Raw genomic sequence first — 22,923 nt, forward strand, 5'->3', positions numbered from 1 at the left:
AACACCAAATCAATTTTAACTAAGGGGTAGAGGCATTGGCTCCTCATAATAACAGATTGGCTTCGGAGTGTCATTACGAGATCGATTCTCCTGTTTTATCGGTCTCATTTAGTCCTTCAACACGCCACCTTGTCTCTTTAAAACCTCCACATGCTTAATTGGTTGACTCCGTGAAAAACAAATAAAACTCACCGCGGGGGTAATCTATGCTCGTCACCCCGCGATAATTGTAATATTTGCGCCTCGCACCGAGGTGCTCGGTCAAAAGGGTTGTGTATTGAGGGAGCTGACTACCTGACTTCATCGACGAGATGACAATAGAGTTACAGGGGAGAAGAGTCCCAAATAGCACCCTATCCCCTTGATAGTGCACTAGTTTTGAGCTGGGCCTATAGGGCTCTGGGTCAGAAGTAGTGCACTACATAGGGAATAGGCAGCCATTTGGGACGCATGAGAAAAGGCCTTTGATGTCACCGATTGTTACAGAGGCACAGTTTGTGTTGGTGAACCGGCGCAGCGGTATATGCCGTGCTCACTGAGAGAAACGAACGACTGACTGACCATTAGGCGTGTCAACGGGCCAAACGCGAGCATCAATCAAGGGATCGTTGGAGTAACACGTTGTTATAGCCACTGTAACAAGTCAATTGCCCCAGTGGGACAGCGTCTCGGCTACGGAGTCATTTAAGACTCTGTCGCAGCTGGAATCCAAGGTTCTAGAAACAGACACTTCTCCGGTTTTTTGTTTTGTTTTACATTTGGACGGGGCTTAGCAGTATATCATAGGCTAAGGGAAATGTTTAAGAAGACACAAGGACTCTACCCATAACATAGATAGCATGTACCTACTACTTGACCAAACACACAACAAAATGAGATGAGATATTCTGGTGTGGCAAGGTAACTTCCCTTGTGTAGCCCTAGTATATCTATAGCTCAAGACAATCGGTAAAGGACTGCTGTTACACAGATACTGAACGACTGGTGCTACCATGCAATGGAGGAGTGGAGTTTTTCCTGAGCCAATGTGTTTCCTGCTTGGGCTTGCTCTTTGGGATCTAGAACGGGTAACTGTAAACAGCACTTTGTGACAACAGCTGGTGTGAAAAAGGCCATATAAATACATTTGATTGATTGATTGGTTGATTGAGAGGTGGGGGTGACTCACCTAGGGTGGCGTAGTAGAAGGGGAAGTCTCCCAGGTGGGCAGAGTACTGTGGCAGGGCGAAGAGCCCCCCGGGGTGGCTGTTCCACATTAAGGTGCTCCTGGACTCCTGCTGCAGCACCCGGTCCTGGATAATCTGAGGGCAAGAGGAGATGGGGAGGAGGTTAAACCAGTCATAGACACTAAAACACCAGTCACTCAAAACAGATACACTGAGGTTCTATTATTCGTTCATATACCACTATATTATTAGCATTAGGTGTGTGTCCAGTAGAGAGAAACATTCTGAACGTTGCAGATAGCTGTATAATGTAATAAACCAGAGCTCCCCAGCCCTCTTCCTGGAGCGCTACCGTCCTGTAGGTGTTCGCTCCAACGCTAATCTAGCCCACCTCATTCTAATAATTAGCTGGATGAGAAGCTGAATCAGGTTAGTTACAACTGGGGTTGGATTGAAAACCTTAAAGAGAGTAGCTCTCCAGGAACAGGTTTGGAGAGCCCTGTAGTAGACTGACCCTGTTTAGTACTCTTTACGTCAGGGTTTCCCAAACTTGATTTCTATACTTTATTTCTTGCCATTATTTCTTGCCTTTATTTATATCCGCAATGCTCAAACGTTTCAGCCACTTGATGAAGCCCCAGTAATACAGCGAGACCTCTTAACAGGAGCCACTTACATACAAGACATCCAATTAAACCTGTAACTCAGTATGGACAGCAGTCAGTCATACAAATAGAAGCTGTGCCAAAAACATACTTCACACACAAAAGAACAAACCAGTTCAGTGGTACATACAGTGAAACACCAGTCAATCCAATGATGAGTCCACTCATTCATTCCCCTTATAAATAGACCACAAATAGTCACTCACACATCTAAACACCAATACCAGACCGGCCATTTTCCCCTGTTGCATTCTGGGGTGGGGGATGCAATTTGCTGCTGATGTGGTATCGAGGCACGACAGAAAGCGATATTACCGCTGTGCCCTTGAGCAAGTGCTAAATTTCTTCCATAAAACATACGCAGGTTTGCAGTCGTGTTTTTAGGCTCTCTATTGAATCCTCCCGTGGCGGAATAGGTGGCGAGGTGACTTGGCCGTTAGCTTGGTAACAACGCGAAACGTCTCGGATGGTTGTGGATGGAAAGCGACGGTGGGCGGCTCGAGAAGGGAGCTAATAATACCGCTGGAGGAGTCTTTGTTTATTTAGCTCCCCGTTAGCTTTCGCAGAAGCAACTCGTCCTGGGGTCCACAAAAAACTAAACGCGACAAGTAACAAAACACTTACGCACCGATAGTCACAAATTTGAAATAAAACTACATGCAAACAATACAAAAAAAGTTCCATGCGATCATGGCGCTGTAGAATACTTTAATAATATTGACAAAGCAATATAAAAATTAATCTGCAGAGGTGGGGATAAGAAACGAGAAGCAGTTTTCCACTGCTACGGCCCCTCAGGCCAGTCAATAACCATTTGCTCTCAGCCCAACAGATTAACTTGGAATCCTCTAGCCTCTCAATAAAAAGCACTCACCACCTTAAAACGAGGGCCTTAAGACCTTATGAAGGGCTATTTTTCTTGCATGGCTGAACTCCTTCCCCTTGAGCGTCCTAGCTGAGCATGATGGACGACTTAATCTAGCCTCCCAACAGCTAAAATCAGCCAATTAGGAGGATAATAGATAAATCCGCTCTGTTTTGGAAACACACTGTAATTCCGTTTAATAGGTGTGCCGGGAATCGGCAGGAACAGGGAAGGCTCCATTGGCTTTGTGATTGGTCAAAACTTCTCAACTTCCCGACAGGAAACGCAACGTGATTGGTTGGGCTTGCTCTCTTGCTTGTTTACTCGCTCACCAACTCAGTCGCCCGCCACACAGACGCTGGTTTCTGTGAGTGTGTGAAGTCGTGAGAGGACGACACAGGGAGTGTGTGAGGAGAGAGATTGTGTGTGTGTGTGTGTGTATCGGCCTAGATCTGCAGCCGACTGAGCGTGACACAGCCGAATGAATAACCCATACAGCTCGTTATCTCGGGAGCTGCCAAGGCAACGGTATTAACATACACTACATGAACAAAAGTATGTGGATACCTGCTCATCGAACATCTAATTCCACAATCATGGGCAATAAAATCAAGTTGGTCCCCCTATTGCTGCTTTAAAAGCCTCCACTCTTCTGGGAAGGCTTTCCACTAGATGTTGGAACATTGCTGCTTTAAAAGCCTCCACTCTTCTGGGAAGGCTTTCCACTAGATGTTGGAACATTGCTGCGGGGAGATGGTTCCATTTAGCCACAAGAACATTAGTGAGATTGGGCACTGATGTTGGGCAATTAGGCCTGGCTCGCAGTCTGTGTTCCAATTCATTCCAAAGGTGTTCGATGGGGTTGATGTCAGGGCTCTGTGCTGTAGCGTTAAGATTTCCCTTTACTGGAACTAAGGGGCCTAGCCCAAACTATGAAAAAAAACAGTTCCAGAACATTTTTCCTCCTCCACCAAACGTTATAGTTGGCACTATGCATTAGGGCAGGTGGTGTTCTCTTGGCATCCGACCAAGCCCAGATTCGTCCATGGTGAAGTGTGATTCATCACTCCAGAGAACATGTTTCCACTGCTCCAGTCCAATGGTGGCGAGCTTTACGCCACTCCAGCCGGCGCTTGGCATTGCGCATGGTGATCTTGGGCTTGTGTGCGCGTGCTCGGCCATGGAAACCCATTTCATGACGATCCTGACGAACAGTTGTTGTGCTGACGTTGCTTCCAGAGGCAGTTTGGAACTCGGTAGTGAGTGTTGCAACCGAGGACAGACAATTTTTATGCGCTATGCGCTTCAGCACCCGGCGGTCGCGTTCTGTAAGCTTGTGTGGCCTACCACTTCGCGGCTGAACCGTTGTTGCTCCTAGATGTTTCCACTTCACAATAACAGTACAGTTCACCGTGGCAGCTCTAGCAGGGCAGAAATTTGACGAACTGACTTGTTGGAAAGGTGGCATCCTATGACGGTGCCACGTTGAAAGTCACTTCAGTAAGGCCATTCTACTGCCAATGTTTGTCTATGGAGATTGCATGGCTGTGTGCTCGATTTTATACACCTCTCGGCAACGGGTGTGGCTGAAATAGCCGAAGCGAAGGTGTGTCCACATACTTTTATATATAGTCCCTTGTATCTCCTTTGACCACATTTGGCACAAAAACAACAAAACGGTAAGTCACCCGGGCTGTGGCGTGTTACAATGTCCTCCCCACCTTAGCACAGAGTGACAGCACGGCGGTGGGGTTAAGCCTGGGTGCCACCGCCGAGCTGGTGCCCAAACACTGAGACGTATGGAGACCTGTGTGTGAGATTGCAGCAATCCCAGGTTGAGACTAGTAGAAATAAAGGTGATTGGCGCGACAGACTAAAAGATGTCCATCGGGTTGGTAGCATGAATACTCAGATTGAAGATATAGATGAGATTGTGGGGCATGAGGCTAGTTTTTCTCCAAGGCTGTGTAGAAAATAGAGATACATTTGAGATTGGTGCCATGCTATGGCGTAGACCAGGGGGTAGGCAATTAGATTCAGCTGCGGGCCGAATTTGTCCGAGCGGATTGTTGGGGGGAACGGAGCATAATTATAATCATTTGTACACTGCAAATTGACACCAACTAACCCCAAAAAGAGATTGTATTCGAAAATAACTACCATTTCATACCTTGATTACATTGAGACACAATCACAATTTTTTTAATTCATGGGAATAATTTCTTAAATTATTATTTTTTTTAGCTGAATTCCTGGTGATTCTAGTCTTTTTTTACCCCCTAAAAAAAATCACTTGCCGGACGGTTTTGGCATGCTGGCCGCCTGTTGCCGACCCCTGGTGTAGACTGTGCCCTATGAGCGCAAGACGTTGAAAAGACGTTGAAGACGTAATTTAGGTCGAAAAGACATAAAATATATATGTATTTTCAACGTCTTGTGCTCATAGGATGATGCATTTGTAATCGTAGTGTGAGGTGTGCGGATGGCTGGTGGTGTGCGGATGGCTGGTGGTGTGCGGATGGCTGGTGGTGTGAGGATGGCTGGTGGTGTGAGGATGGCTGGTGGTGTGAGGATGGCTGGTGGTGTGAGGATGGCTGGTGGTGTGAAGATGGCTGGTGGTGTGAGGATGGCTGGTGGTGTGCGGATGGCTGGTGGTGTGCGGATGGCTGGTGGTGTGAGGATGGCTGGTGGTGTGAGGATGGCTGGTGGTGTGAGGATGGCTGGTGGTGTGAGGATGGCTGGTGGTGTGCGGATGGCTGGTGGTGTGCGGATGGCTGGTGGTGTGCGGATGGCTGGTGGTGTGAGGATGGCTGGTGGTGTGAGGATGGCTGGTGGTGTGAGGATGGCTGGTGGTGTGTGGATGGCTGGTGGTGTGTGGATGGCTGGTGGTGTGTGGATGGCTGGTGGTGTGAGGATGGCTGGTGGTGTGAGTATGGCTGGTGGTGTGAGGATGGCTGGTGGTGTGAGGATGGCTGGTGGTGTGAGGATGGCTGGTGGTGTGAGGATGGCTGGTGGTGTGTAGATGGCTGGTGGTGTGTGGATGGCTGGTGGTGTGTGGATGGCTGGTGGTGTGAGGATGGCTGGTGGTGTGTGGATGGCTGGTGGTGTGAGGATGGCTGGTAGTGTGTGGATGGCTGGTGGTGTGTAGATGGCTGGTGGTGTGTGGATGGCTGGTGGTGTGTGGATGGCTGGTGGTGTGAGGATGGCTGGTAGTGTGTGGATGGCTGGTGGTGTGTGGATGGCTGGTGGTGTGAGGATGGCTGGTAGTGTGCGGATGGCTGGTGGTGTGAGGATGGCTGGTAGTGTGTGGATGGCTGGTGGTGTGTAGATGGCTGGTGGTGTGTAGATGGCTGGTGGTGTGAGGATGGCTGGTGGTGTGAGGATGGCTGGTGGTGTGTGGATGGCTGGTGGTGTGTGGATGGCTGGTGGTGTGTGGATGGCTGGTGGTGTGTGGATGGCTGGTGGTGTGAGGATGGCTGGTGGTGTGTGGATGGCTGGTGGTGTGTGGATGGCTGGTGGTGTGTGGATGGCTGGTGGTGTGTGGATGGCTGGTGGTGTGTAGATGGCTGGTGGTGTGAGGATGGCTGGTGGTGTGAGGATGGCTGGTGGTGTGAGGATGGCTGGTGGTGTGAGGATGGCTGGTGGTGTGTAGATGGCTGGTGGTGTGTGGATGGCTGGTGGTGTGTGGATGGCTGGTGGTGTGAGGATCGCTGGTGGTGTGAGGATGGCTGGTGGTGTGAGGATGGCTGGTGGTGTGTGGATGGCTGGTGGTGTGAGGATGGCTGGTAGTGTGTGGATGGCTGGTGGTGTGTAGATGGCTGGTGGTGTGTAGATGGCTGGTGGTGTGTGGATGGCTGGTGGTGTGAGGATGGCTGGTAGTGTGTGGATGGCTGGTGGTGTGTGGATGGCTGGTGGTGTGAGGATGGCTGGTAGTGTGCGGATGGCTGGTGGTGTGCAGATGGCTGGTGGTGTGAGGATGGCTGGTGGTGTGTGGATGGCTGGTGGTGTGTAGATGGCTGGTGGTGTGTGGATGGCTGGTGGTGTGAGGATGGCTGGTGGTGTGAGGATGGCTGGTGGTGTGAGGATGGCTGGAGGTGTGAGGATGGCTGGTGGTGTGTGGATGGCTGGTAGTGTGTGGATGGCTGGTGGTGTGTGGATGGCTGGTGGTGTGAGGATGGCTGGTGGTGTGAGGATGGCTGGTGGTGTGAGGATGGCTGGTGGTGTGTGGATGGCTGGTGGTGTGTGGATGGCTGGTGGTGTGTGGATGGCTGGTGGTGTGTGGATGGCTGGTGGTGTGAGGATGGCTGGTGGTGTGTGGATGGCTGGTGGTGTGTGGATGGCTGGTGGTGTGTGGATGGCTGGTGGTGTGTGGATGGCTGGTGGTGTGTGAGGATGGCTGGTGGTGGTGGATGGCTGGTGGTGTGTAGATGGCTGGTGGTGTGTGGATGGCTGGTGGTGTGTGGATGGCTGGTGGTGTGTGGATGGCTGGTGGTGTGTGGATGGCTGGTGGTGTGAGGATGGCTGGTGGTGTGCGGATGGCTGGTGGTGTGCGGATGGCTGGTGGTGTGAGGATGGCTGGTAGTGTGTGGATGGCTGGTGGTGTGTAGATGGCTGGTGGTGTGTAGATGGCTGGTGGTGTGAGGATGGCTGGTGGTGTGAGGATGGCTGGTGGTGTGAGGATGGCTGGTGGTTTGAGGATGGCTGGTGGTGTGTAGATGGCTGGTGGTGTGTGGATGGCTGGTGGTGTGTGGATGGCTGGTGGTGTGAGGATCGCTGGTGGTGTGAGGATGGCTGGTGGTGTGAGGATGGCTGGTGGTGTGTGGATGGCTGGTGGTGTGAGGATGGCTGGTAGTGTGTGGATGGCTGGTGGTGTGTAGATGGCTGTGGTGTGTAGATGGCTGGTGGTGTGTGGATGGCTGGTGGTGTGAGGATGGCTGGTAGTGTGTGGATGGCTGGTGGTGTGTGGATGGCTGGTGGTGTGAGGATGGCTGGTAGTGTGCGGATGGCTGGTGGTGTGCGGATGGCTGGTGGTGTGAGGATGGCTGGTAGTGTGTGGATGGCTGGTGGTGTGTAGATGGCTGGTGGTGTGTGGATGGCTGGTGGTGTGAGGATGGCTGGTGGTGTGAGGATGGCTGGTGGTGTGAGGATGGCTGGTGGTGTGAGGATGGCTGGTGGTGTGTGGATGGCTGGTAGTGTGTGGATGGCTGGTGGTGTGTGGATGGCTGGTGGTGTGAGGATGGCTGGTGGTGTGAGGATGGCTGGTGGTGTGAGGATGGCTGGTGGTGTGTGGATGGCTGGTGGTGTGTGGATGGCTGGTGGTGTGTGGATGGCTGGTGGTGTGTGGATGGCTGGTGGTGTGAGGATGGCTGGTGGTGTGTGGATGGCTGGTGGTGTGTGGATGGCTGGTGGTGTGTGGATGGCTGGTGGTGTGTGGATGGCTGGTGGTGTGAGGATGGCTGGTGGTGTGTGGATGGCTGGTGGTGTGTAGATGGCTGGTGGTGTGTAGATGGCTGGTGGTGTGTGGATGGCTGGTGGTGTGTGGATGGCTGGTGGTGTGTGGATGGCTGGTGGTGTGAGGATGGCTGGTGGTGTGCGGATGGCTGGTGGTGTGCGGATGGCTGGTGGTGTGAGGATGGCTGGTAGTGTGTGGATGGCTGGTGGTGTGTAGATGGCTGGTGGTGTGTAGATGGCTGGTGGTGTGAGGATGGCTGGTGGTGTGAGGATGGCTGGTGGTGTGTGGATGGCTGGTAGTGTGTGGATGGCTGGTGGTGTGTGGATGGCTGGTGGTGTGAGGATGGCTGGTGGTGTGAGGATGGCTGGTGGTGTGAGGATGGCTGGTGGGTGTGAGGATGGCTGGTGGTGTGTGGATGGCTGGTGGTGTGTGGATGGCTGGTGGTGTGTGGATGGCTGGTGGTGTGTGGATGGCTGGTGGTGTGAGGATGGCTGGTGGTGTGTGGATGGCTGGTGGTGTGAGGATGGCTGGTGGTGTGAGGATGGCTGGTGGTGTGTGGATGGCTGGTGGTGTGTAGATGGCTGGTGGTGTGTGGATGGCTGGTGGTGTGTGGATGGCTGGTGGTGTGAGGATGGCTGGTGGTGTAAGGTCAGTCTAGCATGAAATAGACACTTGGGAATAAACAGAGAGATTGCGGTGAGGCTAGCGTGACATTGGAACTCTGTAAGACAGAGGGAGATTGATAGCCGAGGAGACGGAGAGAGAAAATGAGAAAGAAAGTGTGTGTGTGTATGTGTGTTTTTCTGAGTGTCTGTGTGTGTGTGTGTCTGTCTCACCTCCAGAGTAGTCAGCACAATCTTCTCCATGGAGGAGAAGTAGGCCTCCCACAGGAATTGGGTCTGCTGCCTCAGAGCTAGGATCTTATCCTGATGGATGGAGCGCACCGTGGACGGGATCTGGAGGAGGACAGGAGGGGGACATTGTTAGATAGAGGGGCTGGAGAGAGGGGCGGGGGGGGTGAAGAAGGGGACAACATGCCATGGTCGGGTCAGAGAGAGGGGGATGGAGGAGGACAGCAGGGACAGTCAGAGAGGGGAGGGAGTAGGGAAACGGAGCCACTAAGAAACAACCGTTTGAATTTTCTGATGCAAAATGTTTTGCTACGGTGTGTCTAGCCTGTAATGAATATGATCCCGGGCTGAGAGAGAGTCTGTGAGTGGACTCTCCGATTCACCGCGCTAACGCTAATTATCATTGGCTTGCGAAACTAACTCCAACTTCCTTCATATTGCACGCGGAGACATATAAACAGTGTCCACGAGTTCATCTGACTCCTGGTAAGTAGAATCTTGCGGTGTCCCTTTAAAAAGTGGTTGAGGGACGGAGGTGGTGGTTACGGGGATGGCGAGGGGCGTGCGTTGTACCTGCAGCAGGAGCCTCTCGTCCCCGATGACGGCCGCCGTGTTCCAGTTGATGATCTCAGAGAAGGGCAGCTCCCAGCCGTTACTCAGCATCACAGGCACACAGGCCGCCTAAAGACAGAGATACACAACACAGGGAGAGAGGGAGAACAATAGATTAGGGACACGGAGAGAGGCGTGGAACAGAGATCGATTTTTTTTCTTCTTTTCAATACAATAAAACAGCACACAGTTGGGGAGAGAGAGAGAACGAGACAGTAAAAAGAGAGAGAGAAAAAAAAGAGCGAGAGGGAGAGGTAGCCAAGCGGAGGCTGGCCTTTGGCAGTGGCGAAGTAGAGGAGACTTAATGGAGAGGTAGGGGAATGGCGAGAAAAGGAGAACAGCTGGTGCAGTGTGATGAGAGTTTGACGTAATGACAGCCCTGTCAATCAGGGGTCATAAAGGTGTCAGCTAAAACAGCACCGGCCCCCCCCGGCCCCTGCTTTCGCTCTCACACTCTGACTCTCTCCTACAAAACAGCACCGGCCCTCGGGCCCTGCTTTTGCTCTCACACTCTGACTCTCTCCTACAAACAGACACACTAATACAAGTGAAGGCTCTTGCATTCACATTCACCTCTGACTCGCACACACACACACACACACACACACACACACACACACACACACACACACACACACACACACACACACACACTTACCAAGGCAGATAGACACACACTCACCAAGGCAGACAAACACACTCTCTCGATGAGTGGAGAGGCTAGGAGATCTAGACTGAGTGGTGTGAGTCAGAGTGAAAGCGTAGGAGAGAGGAGAGAGATACAAGTGTATACTCTCTGTGGAGAAGTGTGCACTAATATTAGAGGTGATGAGTGTGGAAGTAGACAGAGTGGGAGGTGCACAGGTGTGCGACAGGTGTGAGAGGTATAGGTTATGAAGTGTGCACCGGTTGGCTCGAATCTGACAAGTGGATACACTGTAGGTCGGGATTGAAGGGCACAAGTATGCAGCTGTTGAGTGGTACCTGGGAAGTGCACATGGAGCGGGAGTAAGTGTGCTTAAAAGGTGTGTGGTAAGCGTGTGGTATAGGAGAGGTTATGAGCGTTCTGTGGTTGGGCAATACATCGAGGAGACGTATGGAGTGGGAGTACGTGTGGTAACGCAGTATGTATATAAGAGAGTGTAAGGGTTCTGTGATACTTGGAGGAGATTAAATAGTGTGGGTAGGACAGAGGGAGTAGAAATGCATTTGCTGTGTAAAGAGTGAAGTTGCAATGTATGGGGTTTCACTGTGTGAGAAAGACAGCGTGGGAACAAAACTCATGCATAGCACAGCACAGTGACGGGTGAAGAAAGAAAATGTTATAGTTACATATCATTTTTGGACTATATATATATATATTATATCGATACTTTGACTCCACCTATCGATTTGTAAGGTAGCGTTAGCTTGAGCTAGTCTGCTGTACATGCGTCAAAAATTCCAGTATTTTTCATCCTATAGCTTGTTCTCCATCTTCGTTTTAAATAGTGAGCCAACATGTTTTCAGCACTTTAATTTCCATGACTGATCAAAACAAATTTTTCTCAGGCTCTTTCTTGTCTCCGCAGCAGACATATAGTGAGAAATATGTTTGGAACATCAAATCGCAATAGATATCGTATCGGCACCTCAGTATCGCGATATGGCATCGTGAGGTCCCTGGCTAATCCCAGCCCTACAGCACAGGTATTGGGATATATACTGTGCCTTCGGAAAGTATTCAGACCCCTTGACCTTTCCTACATTTTGTTAGGTTACAGCCTTATTATAAAATCGATTAAATTGTCCCCCCCCCTACACACATTACCCCATAATGACAAAGCAAAAACAGGTTTGAAGAAAGGTTTTTTAATATATATATATATATATATATTTTTTTTTTACTTCAATATCGTATTCAGACCCTTTACTCAGTACTTTGTTGAAGCACCTTTAGCTGCGATTACAACCTAGAGTCTCCCTGGGTATGACGCTACAAGCTTGGCACACCTGTATTTGGGGAGTTTCTTCCATTCTTCTCTGCAGATCCTCTCAAGCTCTGTCAGGTTGGATGGGGAGCGTCGCTTCATGGCTATTTTCAGGTCTCTCCAGAGATGTTCGATCGGGTTCAAGTCCGGACTCTGGCCGGGCCACTCAAAGACATTCAGAGACTTGTACCGAAGCCACTCCTGCGTTGTCTTAGCTGTGTGCTTAGGTTCGTTGTCCTGTTGGAAGGTGAACCTTTTCCCCAGTCTGAGGTCCTGAACACTGGAGCAGGTTTTCATCAAGGATCTCTCTGTACTTTGCTCCGTTCATCTTTCCCTCGATCCTGACTAGTCTCCCAGTCCCTGCCACTGAAAAACATCCCCACAGGATGATGCTGCCACCACCATGCTTCACCGTAGGGATGGTTCCAGGTTTCTCCAATTGGGACGTTTGGCAGTCAGGTCAAAGAGTTCAATCTTGGTTTCATCAGACCAGAGAATCTTGTTTCTCATGGTCTGGGCGTCTTTAGGTGCCTTTTGGCAAACTCCAAGCGGGCTGTCATGTGCCTTTCACAGAGAAGTGTCTTCCGTCTGGCCATTCTACCATAAAGGTCTAATTGACGGAGTGCTCAGGGCTTGGTTTATGCTCTGACATGCACTGTCAACTGTGGGACCTTATATAGACAGCTGCCTTTCCAAATCATGTCCAATCAATTGAATTTACCACCAGTGGCCTCCAATCGAGTTGTAGAAACATCAAGGATGATCAATGGAAACAGGATGCACCTGAACTAAATGTTTAGTCTCATAGCAAAGGGTCTGAACGCTTGTGTAAATATATGTTTTTTGTTTTTAATTAATACATTTGCAAACATTAAAAATATATATCTGTTTTCGCTTCGTCATTATGGGGTATTGTGTGTAGATTGATGAGGAGATCGTTTTTATTTAATCGATTTTTGAATAAGGCTGTGACGTAACAAAATGTGGAAAAAGTCACTGGGTCTGAATACTTCCCGAAGCCACAGTAGGTGTGTGTCGAAGGCCACTCAACTGCAGTGCCTCCAGGAATCTTAAGGAGTCCATCTCTGTGCGTGTGTGTGCCTGTGTGTGCGGGCCCCACTCACTTGCAGCGCCTCCAGGAAGCGAAAGGATCCCAGGCGCCTGCCCCGAGGCACCAGGCAGAAAGTGGAGTTGTGCAGCATCTCTCTGTAGTCATATCTGTGGAGAAACACACATCGTCAGTACATGTCACACACACACACACACACACACACACACACACACACACACACACACACACAAAGTAGAGGCTGTCAGGTTTCTCTCCTATAATCATACACCCTCAGGACCACATGTATACACAGTACTAGCTATGCTCACCTTCCGGAACACACTCACATAACAGATCACGCCCCGGTATACAGTAAGTCCCTCAGCTGCATCGTGTAACATCATTCATAGACGGGTACGGACAGAAGACAAATCTATTTCTCCCATCACAAACACACCATTTTCTAGGGTTTCTCACTGCAGTGCAATTCCTCAGCTCCCTCTCCCGCTTGCTCCGTCCACGCCACCCCTCTCTCCATCCCACTCCATCTCCTCCCCTCCATCTCTCCAGTGAGGTGTGCCTTATTGCTACCCAAACAGAATGATCAACCCTGCCAGGGGTAACGAGCTGTGAGTGACACCTGCTACCAAGAGGCAAGCTCCTGCTGCGGTGGGCGTGTGTGCTTAAACCAGCCACAGAAGGGGGGGGGGGGGACTGTCTGTGTCTGTCCGCACGCTCTTAATCATGCCCAGACAGAGGGGGTAGTGTACAGGTGAAGTCACACCGGGTAGCAGAGAGTAGGTACACGAGACGGGATGAGAATATGAAGATGTTTTCCCCGTTTCACACAGACAGCCGTTTACTGAGGCTTTAACCTCTACTGGGCCCAGGAGAAAGACTTTCTGCCCATCTTTCTCTCTCGCCTCTCCTGTCATTGGGGGAATCTCAATTGCATTTCCTTGATTCCTCTTCTCTCCACTCTGACCTTCTCATCCAATTGGTTTTGAGGAGGCGGAGAGAGCTCGCGAGGGATCAAGGAAATGCAATCGAGTTTCTTCCATTGCCTTTCAGTCCAATTCTCTCTTAATCACATTCATAAAGCTCTTTTTTTACGTCTTCAGTTGTCACAAAGTGCTTTTCAACTCTCCTCTCTATTCACTTTGTCTCTCTGACCCTCCTAACTCCCTCCCTCTCCCCTCCATTACAGCCACTACTGCAGAACTTGCCAGGGAGAGTCAGCTAAAGACAGGTCCTTTAGGTTAGGAGGTTAAAAAAGAAAATAATCTCATTTAGCACGGTCTATATGGGGTGAAGGTGAAAGGACAGTCATTCTCTATCCCTGTCTCTCTCCCCCCATGGTGTATGCAGAGGGATGATGCTGTTTACTGACACTAACGGAATGGTGTGTGTGTTTTTGCGTACTCAATCCCGCACATAGGCTCACGTAACATTGGAGGGCAATAGCTGGGACAGGTCTACCGCTAGGATTCAAAGCACAAACAGGTACACACACACACGGGAAGAACTAATAAATGGCCTGCGCACCGCCACAAGTCCGTGCTGAAAGTCCCATATATAATATACAGTTAGAACACAACATGCATCACACACACACACACACACACACCTCGGTGGCCACGTTTGCGGGAGCGGTGTAGTTGACGACAGCCGCACACCCAACCACTGACATTCTATCACCTGTCGACGGAGACAGACACGGGCGGGGCACACACATGTTTCTGCACCAGCTGTCTCCCTGTGCAGCGCCGGCCACCCCTCATGTCCCTCCTTGCCTTAACGCCATAGAACATCGAATGAGACAGGCTGCCCTAAATCGCTGCAGCATCTCCCTCCAGAGCACATCTGGTGTTTGGGTTAATGTTCAAGATAAGATGTGCCCTTGGCATCAGGGCTCAGAGAAAGCAACGCCTCAGTAAGGACGCGCTGCTCCGTATGATAGTCTGGTCAGTTTGCTGATGTTAGTCAGTAGAGCAACGTTTCGTTGAAGTGTATGAAAGTGTATTCTTATTTTGTGCGTGACGGGCAGGTGCTGCTGGGAGTGAGTGTGGTGCGGAATGGAAATGCAAAACAAGTTTATGAGAACCGGAGGAAAGTCCATAGAGGGGACTTCATTCATTTTATGAATAAGTCCAAAGTCCACGCACACTATACCTTAGCTAACCCTTTACAGGCGGTAGACTGCAAACTGTTGCAATATACTCCATTTAACCCTTTAACGTGGCTTAGTTCATTGGTTTAGTTCATTTCCGTGCACTATACTGGGCGAAGGACGTAAGTGAAGCTCATCTGATGGATCTCTAAAAAGTCCACGTACGTAGCTAAGGTGAAGGATTAGCGTGAAAACTGTGGCCGGCGCCTTAGCTGGAGGAACTGTTGCATTTCCATTGCATTCAGTAAACACCTATGAATAACATTGTTAGGAATAGTATTGACGTCAAAAACCAAGGACACGGGCGGTTCCCAATGCTAGTGTTTACAGAACCCGATTAGGATAAGGACCTGCGATTGTAACAGCAAGCGAATAACAGAAATAGATGACTGCAGTGTAGCCGTAATTATGAGTACATGTTGCATGGATCGATAAGGCATAAGAATATAAAACGTGTATTTGTTCTTAGAAATGTATGTAGATCTGTACCTGTCTATTAATGCAATGTATTGTCTATTGTATGTTTATTTAATAAATGTAGTTCTGTACCTGTCCATTAAATGTTATGCATGTCATTTTACATAATTATGTCCTTCAGCTGTAATTGTCTATGAGTGGCTACGGATAGAGTTTGTATCCCACTTAGCCCAGGTTAAAAATACGGATATTCCCCCTCCCCAACATCAGCATATATGACATAACTATGGCGCCGGGTGATGCAAAATGAACTGGCCCATTCTCAGACTAATTCTACCGGTCCGGATAGACACTCGGAACGCAGCAAAACACAGACACGCAGTCTAATTAGCGATTGAATGTTCTTTTTTCCATCCTCATTGCAAACATTGGCTAAACTGCGCCGGAGGCAGACAGGCAGTCAAGTAATGTTCTTTTTTTCCCCCAGGAACTATGATATGGCAGCAACTATAAAGATCAGCCTACACCATCAGACAGAATGTGTGCGAAGTGTAGGGACAGCGTCCTGCTTGTGCAACATCCGTTAAAACAGACAGAAGATTGTGGCCTTCATAATATATGTGTTTTGGAACGCTCTCTCAAATCGCCGCGGGCTTTTCGTTTCAGCTGTTCAGAAATATGAGGCAGAGACATAAGCTACAACAGCATCATGGTTCAGAAGAGGGTCAGTAAAGCGCGAAACGTGAAGGGAGTGGGAGTTTGAGCAGCAGCTTCGTTAGAAAAACAAATGTGTGCGTAAAATAACACGTGCGGTACTTGATCCGGATCTTTTAGCTTCAAGAAAGAGGTTACCGGAGGGGTCGGGCAAGGTGTGGGCGAAAACTCTGTATCCGTAGCCACGGCCTTAATCTTATGTATTATGTCATGTTTTATGTTTATGTGTGGACGCCAGGATGAGAAACTGCAGCTCTGACAGTAGCTAAATGGGGATCCTAATTAAATACTGTAATGAAACAGCAGGGATCAGGCCTCGAACCCTCAACCTTCTAGCCCGAAGTCCGGCGCGCTATCGACTGTGCCGCAACAGCATGCTCGAGCGGCAGAGTCGATTTCCGCGCATATAAACCCAAGGTCGTCACACTACTAATACCAGACACAGCAAGATAGACATACCTGCAGCAGACAGACGATTAGTGAAAAATCTCGCGATGTTCCCTAGAGCAAGGCACTTAACCCTAACTGCTCCTGTAAATCGCTCTGGATAAGAGCGTCTCCTAAATGTAAAACATTTAAATTAAAAACAGTCATGACAGCTAGTGTCAGTTTATGACAACTGATTTATGGATCTGTGATGGTGATAATGATGTAGATTACACATGATTACAGACCTGTACAAACAGTAGGTGCATGTCTAATTCCATCTATATCAATACATTATCATCTTGATATACAGTACCAGTCAAGTTTGGACACACCTACTCATTCAAGGGTTTTTCGTTATTTTCTACATTGTATAATAATAGTGAAGACATCAAGACTATGAAATAACACATATGGAATCATGTAGTAACCCAAAAAGTGTTAAATAAAAACATTTTACATTTGAGATTATTCAAAGTAGCCACCCTTTGCCTCGACAGCTTTGCACACTCTTGGCATTCTCTCAACCAGCTTCATGAGGTAGTTACCTGGAATGCATGTCAATTAACAGATGTGCCTTGTTAAAAGTAAATTTGTGGAATTTCTTTCCTTCTTAATGTGTTTGAGCCAGTCAGTTGTATTGTGACAAGGTAGGGATGGTATACAGAATATAGCCCTATTTGGTAAAAGACCAAGTCCATATTATGACCATAACAGCTCAAATAAGCAAAGAGAAACTTAAAGAGTACTTTAAGACGTGAAGGTCAGTCAATATGGAACATTTCAAGAACTTTGAAACTTTGAAAGTTTCTTCAAATGCAGTCGCAAAAACCATCAAGCGCTATGATGAAACTGGCTCTCATGAGGAACGCCACAGGAAAGGAAGACCCAGAGTTACCTCTGCTGCAGAGGATAAGTTCATTAGAGTTACCAGCCTCAGATTGCAGCTCCAAATCAATGCTTCAGATTTCAAGTAACAGACACATCTCAACATCAACTGTTCAGAGGACACCGCGTGAATCAGGCCTTCATGGTCGAATTGCTGCGAAGAAACCACTACTAAAGGACACCAATAAGAAGAGAGACTTGCTTGGGCCAAGAAAGCAATGGACATTAGACTGGTGGAAATCTGTCCTTTGGTCTGATGAGTCCAAATTTGAGATTTTTGGTTCCAACCGCCATGTCTTTGTGAGACGCAGAGTAGGTGAACGGATTATCTCCGCATGTGTGGTTCCCACCGTGAAGCATGGAGGTGGTGTGACACTGTCAGTGATTTATTTCGAATTCAAGGCACATTAAACCAGAATGGCTACCACAGCATTCTGCAGCGATCCGCCATCCCATCTGGTTTGCGCTTAGTGGGACTATCATTTGTTTTTCAACAGGACAATGACCCAACACACCTCCAGGCTGTGTAAGGGCTATTTGACCAAGGAGAGTGATGGAGTGCTGCATCAGATGACCTGGCCTCCACAATCCCCTGACTTCAACCCAATTGAGATGGTTTGGGATGAGTTGGACCGCAGAGTGAAGGAAAAGCAGCCAACAAGTACTCAGCATATGTGGGAACTCCTTGAAGACTGTTGGAAAAGTATTCCAGTTGAAGCTGGTTGAGAGAATGCCAAGTGTGCAAAGCTGTCATCAATGCAAAGGGTGGCTACTTTGAAGAATCTCAAATATAGTTTGATTTGTTTAACCTTTTTTTGGTTACTACATGATTCCATATGGTTACTACATGATTCCATGTGTTATTTCATAGTTTTGACGTCTTCACTATTGTTCTACAATGTAGAAAATAGTAAAAAGTAAGAAAAACCCCTGAATGAGTAGGTGTGTCCAAACTTTTGACTGGTACTGTACGTGTCATCTGTATACATGGACCCACTCTGACTTTAATACAAGAACAGGGTAAAATACTAAGTTATAGGATATACAGGTTCTACCCTCCGTCTCTTCTACTGTCTCAGTGAGAGCCAGAGAGGATGGGCCCTGACCCCTGACTTGTCCACTGCTTGCCCCTACAGTCGGCTAGCTGGGGCACTTAGAAGGGTCACACGTCCCCGGCTGAGGGATACAGTAGAGATCGCTCTCCTTTCTCGCCTCTCCTCCTCTCCATTTTCATTTCTCTCAAACAGCAGAGCTCTGTCTTCCTGCTGACCTTGAGCTGCCGAGGAGGAAGCCAACTGCTGAGCGAACCGAGGAGCCCACAGGCGGTGTGAGTGTGTGTTGTTTTGGTGTGTGTGAAGTGTTTATGTGTGAGGGATAGATAAATAAAGAGAAAGACCATGAGAGAGGGAGAAAAAGAGAAAGGGGCAGCATATGAGTAGGCTATTGTAAAGAATGTCGTGCTTTGAGTGAAAACATTGGTAAATGAAGTCAACATAGCATAATGCTGAGGAAATTTGATTCAGATGAGATGGATTGAAAATTAGCCCTGTCTTTTACAGATCTGATGCAATTAGGTGACCCTCTCAACCAGACCCACCGGCAACAACTTTCAATACAGTTGCCATTGCAACACCCGTTTAGTGCCTCCGTTAAGAAGAGTGACTTAATTACATGCGTTCTGAACTTCATCCAGATGGACAATTTAAAATTTTTTTTTTTTAAAGTAGATTATTTATCTTTTTATTTTTATTTTAAGAAACTCTTTCAGAAACACAGCTCTTTCCTTAGTCCCCCTTTAGCCAGGTTTCTCAGAGGGAGGAGGTGGGGCTTTCCTGGGCAAGGCGCCAGCAGTGCACTGCCGTCAGGCTTGATGCAGTATGGGTACAGACGCTAGCTAGAGCAAACCCTCCCTCCGGGCCCGCTCGTTCTAAAGTGATGAAAACACAAAAACCGCAAACAACCTCGATGTTCTCCAAATAAAACAGAAAGTGATCAAAGTTAGGACTTTGATGAGGTTGTCACATTAGCCCATGAGATCTCTCGTCTCTCTCCCAGTGTGTGTGTGTATGTGTGTGTATTGCCTGAAGAGGGCTAAGCTGTGCTTTAGTCAGTCTGAAGACGGTGAGGACCGGAGCTGTGTGGATTAACCGTAACACATGATGGAAATGACATCGCACCACGGAGGATTAGGGCCACTGTGATAGTGTGCCAGGCCTGGGAGCTAGCCGTACGCTACGGTCAGAACTGCATGACTGGAGGCCATGGGAGGCGTGCGCGCGCCTGCATGCACGTGAGAAAGAGGGCACGCGCGTGCGAGAGAGTGTGTGTGATAGTGAATTAATCAAGTTAGAGGCCTATAGGTGTAAGAGCGATTAAGACTGAGCATATGATGCGAGTAGGGCTGTTGCGGTGACCGTATTACCGCCACACCTGCAGTCATGACGACAGTAAAATTCCAGGTGACCATCGAGTCATGGTATTCTCCTTTTATGCACTCTGGACATGTGTTGGTAGTACCCGATGGCCTGGTACTCAGGGCTCTATTGTCCCTCTAACCACTCTGACATCAATGCAAATGCTATCGAAAATCACCTCAAAACATATCAAAACTGTAGTGTGCTTTTAAAAGAAAGAAGTTCAACAACAGGTTGAAACTGAGTGGAAAATATGGTTGTTGTGCATGTTGTTTCAAAGCCTAACACAACGACTGGTTACCTTATGCTACGCTCCAAACTTCCTATCCATGAGTCTGGGAGAAAACATATAGGCCTAGGTGATGCTGTTGGTTCATTGATTGTGCAGGGCGGCTTACAGAGTTAGCTTACAATTATAGTGAATTTTTGTATTTGATTTTGAATAGCCTAGTAATAGGACATCTTTTATATTTTCCTATGTACATTAGGCTGACATTACCTTAAGCTACATCTCTCCACCATGTTTCCATCTCCTCCTCTTTCTCCCTTATTCCTTTCTCGAGCGCACAGAGAGAGGGCCTGTCAACAGTTGAATGAAATATGTTTTGTTGTGAAAACATGTTACTATCGATGTTCCTGAACAGATTTCACTTGGTTTCCCAAATGAAGCTCGGGGTAGCTGCAGGAACAGGGTTGGAGGGCCCATGTCGTACAGAGTTTGGGCGGAATAGGACCTGTTGCGCGGCGAGGCTGCGCTGCGCAACAGTGTAGTGAAATAACCGGAGTAGTGAAATAACCGGAGTAGCCTACCCAGGATATAACTGAAAAATAATAGGCAGCCTACACTATTCCAGTGCATACTGATGAAATGTATTAGTCTGATGGGTGAAAATATGATCACTTGATGACAGAACAGGGTGTGTAGCCTGAGGCAAGTAACAGAGTGCAAGCTTTCTTTAGTGACTTTCTCAAATCAAATAGCCTATAGTCAGTCGCATCATGCAGCCCATATACGTTTTCATTTCCGAGACATTCTAAGGTTTGTATCACTCGCAACTAAAGTTGACAAATAACTTTAAAATCTAACGTATAGGACCTGTTTCAAATGATAACTTTTACCCTGAACAGAACCATTAAAAAAGGGAAAATGGAAAAAGAAGTGGCTATTATTTATATTTAGGGGTAGATCAGCTTTAATATTGCAGATAGATTGTAGCTTCTATCCATGTAATTGTCTGCATGACTTCCAATCCCCCATATATAGTTTTATATACACACACACTTTTCTTTTTTACTCCGGAGTGGCGCAGAGGTCTAAGGCACTGCATCTCAGTGCTAGAGGCGTCCCATAGGGCAACGCAGTTGGCCCAGCGTCGTCCGGGTTTGGCCGGAGTAGGCCGTCATTGTAAATAAGAATGTGTTCTTAACTGACTTGCCTAGTTAAATAAAGGTTATAAAAAATATATATATATAATATTACCCTCCAACCCTACCACCCTCCCTGCCATAATCGACATCCACCTCTTCGGCGCCACTGTGCTGTGATGTCTCACAAAAGTTCTGGAACTTTCTATTCTCATTGTTCCTACAGATTGTAAATGTAATTTTTTTTTTTTTTTTTAAAGTGTTATTATATTATTGATCGATTGACTATGACTTTTCAGATCGCCCAGTAGTGCTATCTGCAGGGTTAGCTCCAGGTAAATATTGCAATTCTTCAGCCATTCCTGTACCTGTGACCAAAAACAAGCTACATATGGACAGTACCAAAGCAAAATGATGTAATGATTCTGCCTCTTCACAGTAAAATCTGCAGAGCTGGGAAGGTTGTATCCCCCATATAAATAACATTCTGTTGGTTGCAAGAATTCTGTATAATAATTTAAATTGAAAAACTCAAAAGTTTTGAATCCGGCGTCATTATGCGCGTCAATTCATAAACCATGTGACATGGAATCGGTACGTCAAAAATCTCTTTCTTTATCCAATTATGGTCTTTAATGGAGGGCCGACAGACAAGTTCCTTACTTTAACCCCCTTCCACTTCTTCCATGTTTGCAGTAATGCTGCAATTCGTTGGTTGTAATTTGGGGTAGAGCAGACATTTCCATATGTTATTGTTAGCTGCATGTGTGACATAACTCCACCAGTCCTATATATGATATTTACAAAGATTAGAATTTTTTTAATTTAAAGGGGAAAAAAATGGTATGTTTTATCAATTAGTACATTTGAATTTAACCACAATATTTGTTGTATTAGTTGTCTTTTATGGTGGATTTAATTGAAATCGCAACCAACTTTCTATGGCTTGTTTTAAAAATAGCGATATTTGGGAGAGGATTTCCTTTTCAAATAACTGAAAGTGAGAGGTTGTAATCTGAATAAAGGGAAAAGGGCCTTTCGTGAACATAGGGTGAGACATTCTTACTAATTTGTTAGAAAACCAGTTCGGATTTAAGTATAGCTTTTGTGTGACTGACACCTTTAGTGTGAGGTCTAATGCTATAATATTTGTAATTTCTGCCCTCTGAATTAATATTCATTATATAAATAGGCCTGTTTAATTTTGTCTGGCTTGCCATTCCAAATAAAATAAAATACATTTCTCATATAATAACAACAACAAAAAACTGTTTGCTAGGTGAGGCAAGACCATAAGCAAATAGGTAAACTGGGATATGACTAAAGAGTTAATCAGGGTAAACTGAGATATGACTAAAGAGTTAAATCAGGGTGATTTTTCCACAAATAGACAGGTATTTTCCTTTCCATGGTAGCAAGATCTTATTTTTGTTACCTTTCTATAAAAATTAATTGGAGTGAGAATTTATTATTTCGGGATCTGTATACAGAGTATGTCCACATCACCGTCAGACCACGTTATTGGTAAGCTACACGGTAATGTAAAAGTTGTATTTTTTTATGATCCAATACGCAATATGATCCAATACGCACTTATAGTACACTCATAATTTGGTTGTATGCCAGAGAGGTTAGAAAAATGATCTAGATCCTCTATGAGGATTTGGACGGATACAAGGATTTCAAAGAAATCAGTGTACAATGACACCTTTGCTTTTTAGACTTATATTTCTAATCCCTTGATATTATTGTTTGATCTAATTTTAATAACTAACATTTTGATGGCCATAAGAAATAGATATGCCGATTGTGGACAACCTTGTTTTACTCCTCTTGACAGTTTAAAACCTTGAGAAGTAGCCATTATTTACTATATTACACCTAGGGTTACTATACA

The 22,923-nt window shown here is 47.2% G+C and overlaps 1 protein-coding gene across 1 annotated transcript in view; it reads right to left on the reverse strand.

The window, feature by feature from the left end:
- Window positions 1–22,923, reverse strand: part of ext1b (exostosin glycosyltransferase 1b) — a 110,279-nt gene that overhangs the window by 32,893 nt on the left and 54,463 nt on the right. The window contains exons 2-5 of the mRNA XM_029731463.1: window positions 12,706–12,799; window positions 9,573–9,680; window positions 8,985–9,104; window positions 1,169–1,301 (exon numbers count right to left, since the gene is read on the reverse strand). Of these exons, the coding sequence (XP_029587323.1) occupies window positions 1,169–1,301; window positions 8,985–9,104; window positions 9,573–9,680; window positions 12,706–12,799 (455 nt within the window). The remainder of the gene's footprint in view (window positions 1–1,168; window positions 1,302–8,984; window positions 9,105–9,572; window positions 9,681–12,705; window positions 12,800–22,923) is intronic.

Source organism: Salmo trutta, chromosome 34 (genome assembly GCF_901001165.1).
Source record: "Salmo trutta chromosome 34, fSalTru1.1, whole genome shotgun sequence".
NCBI lineage: Eukaryota > Metazoa > Chordata > Actinopteri > Salmoniformes > Salmonidae > Salmo > Salmo trutta.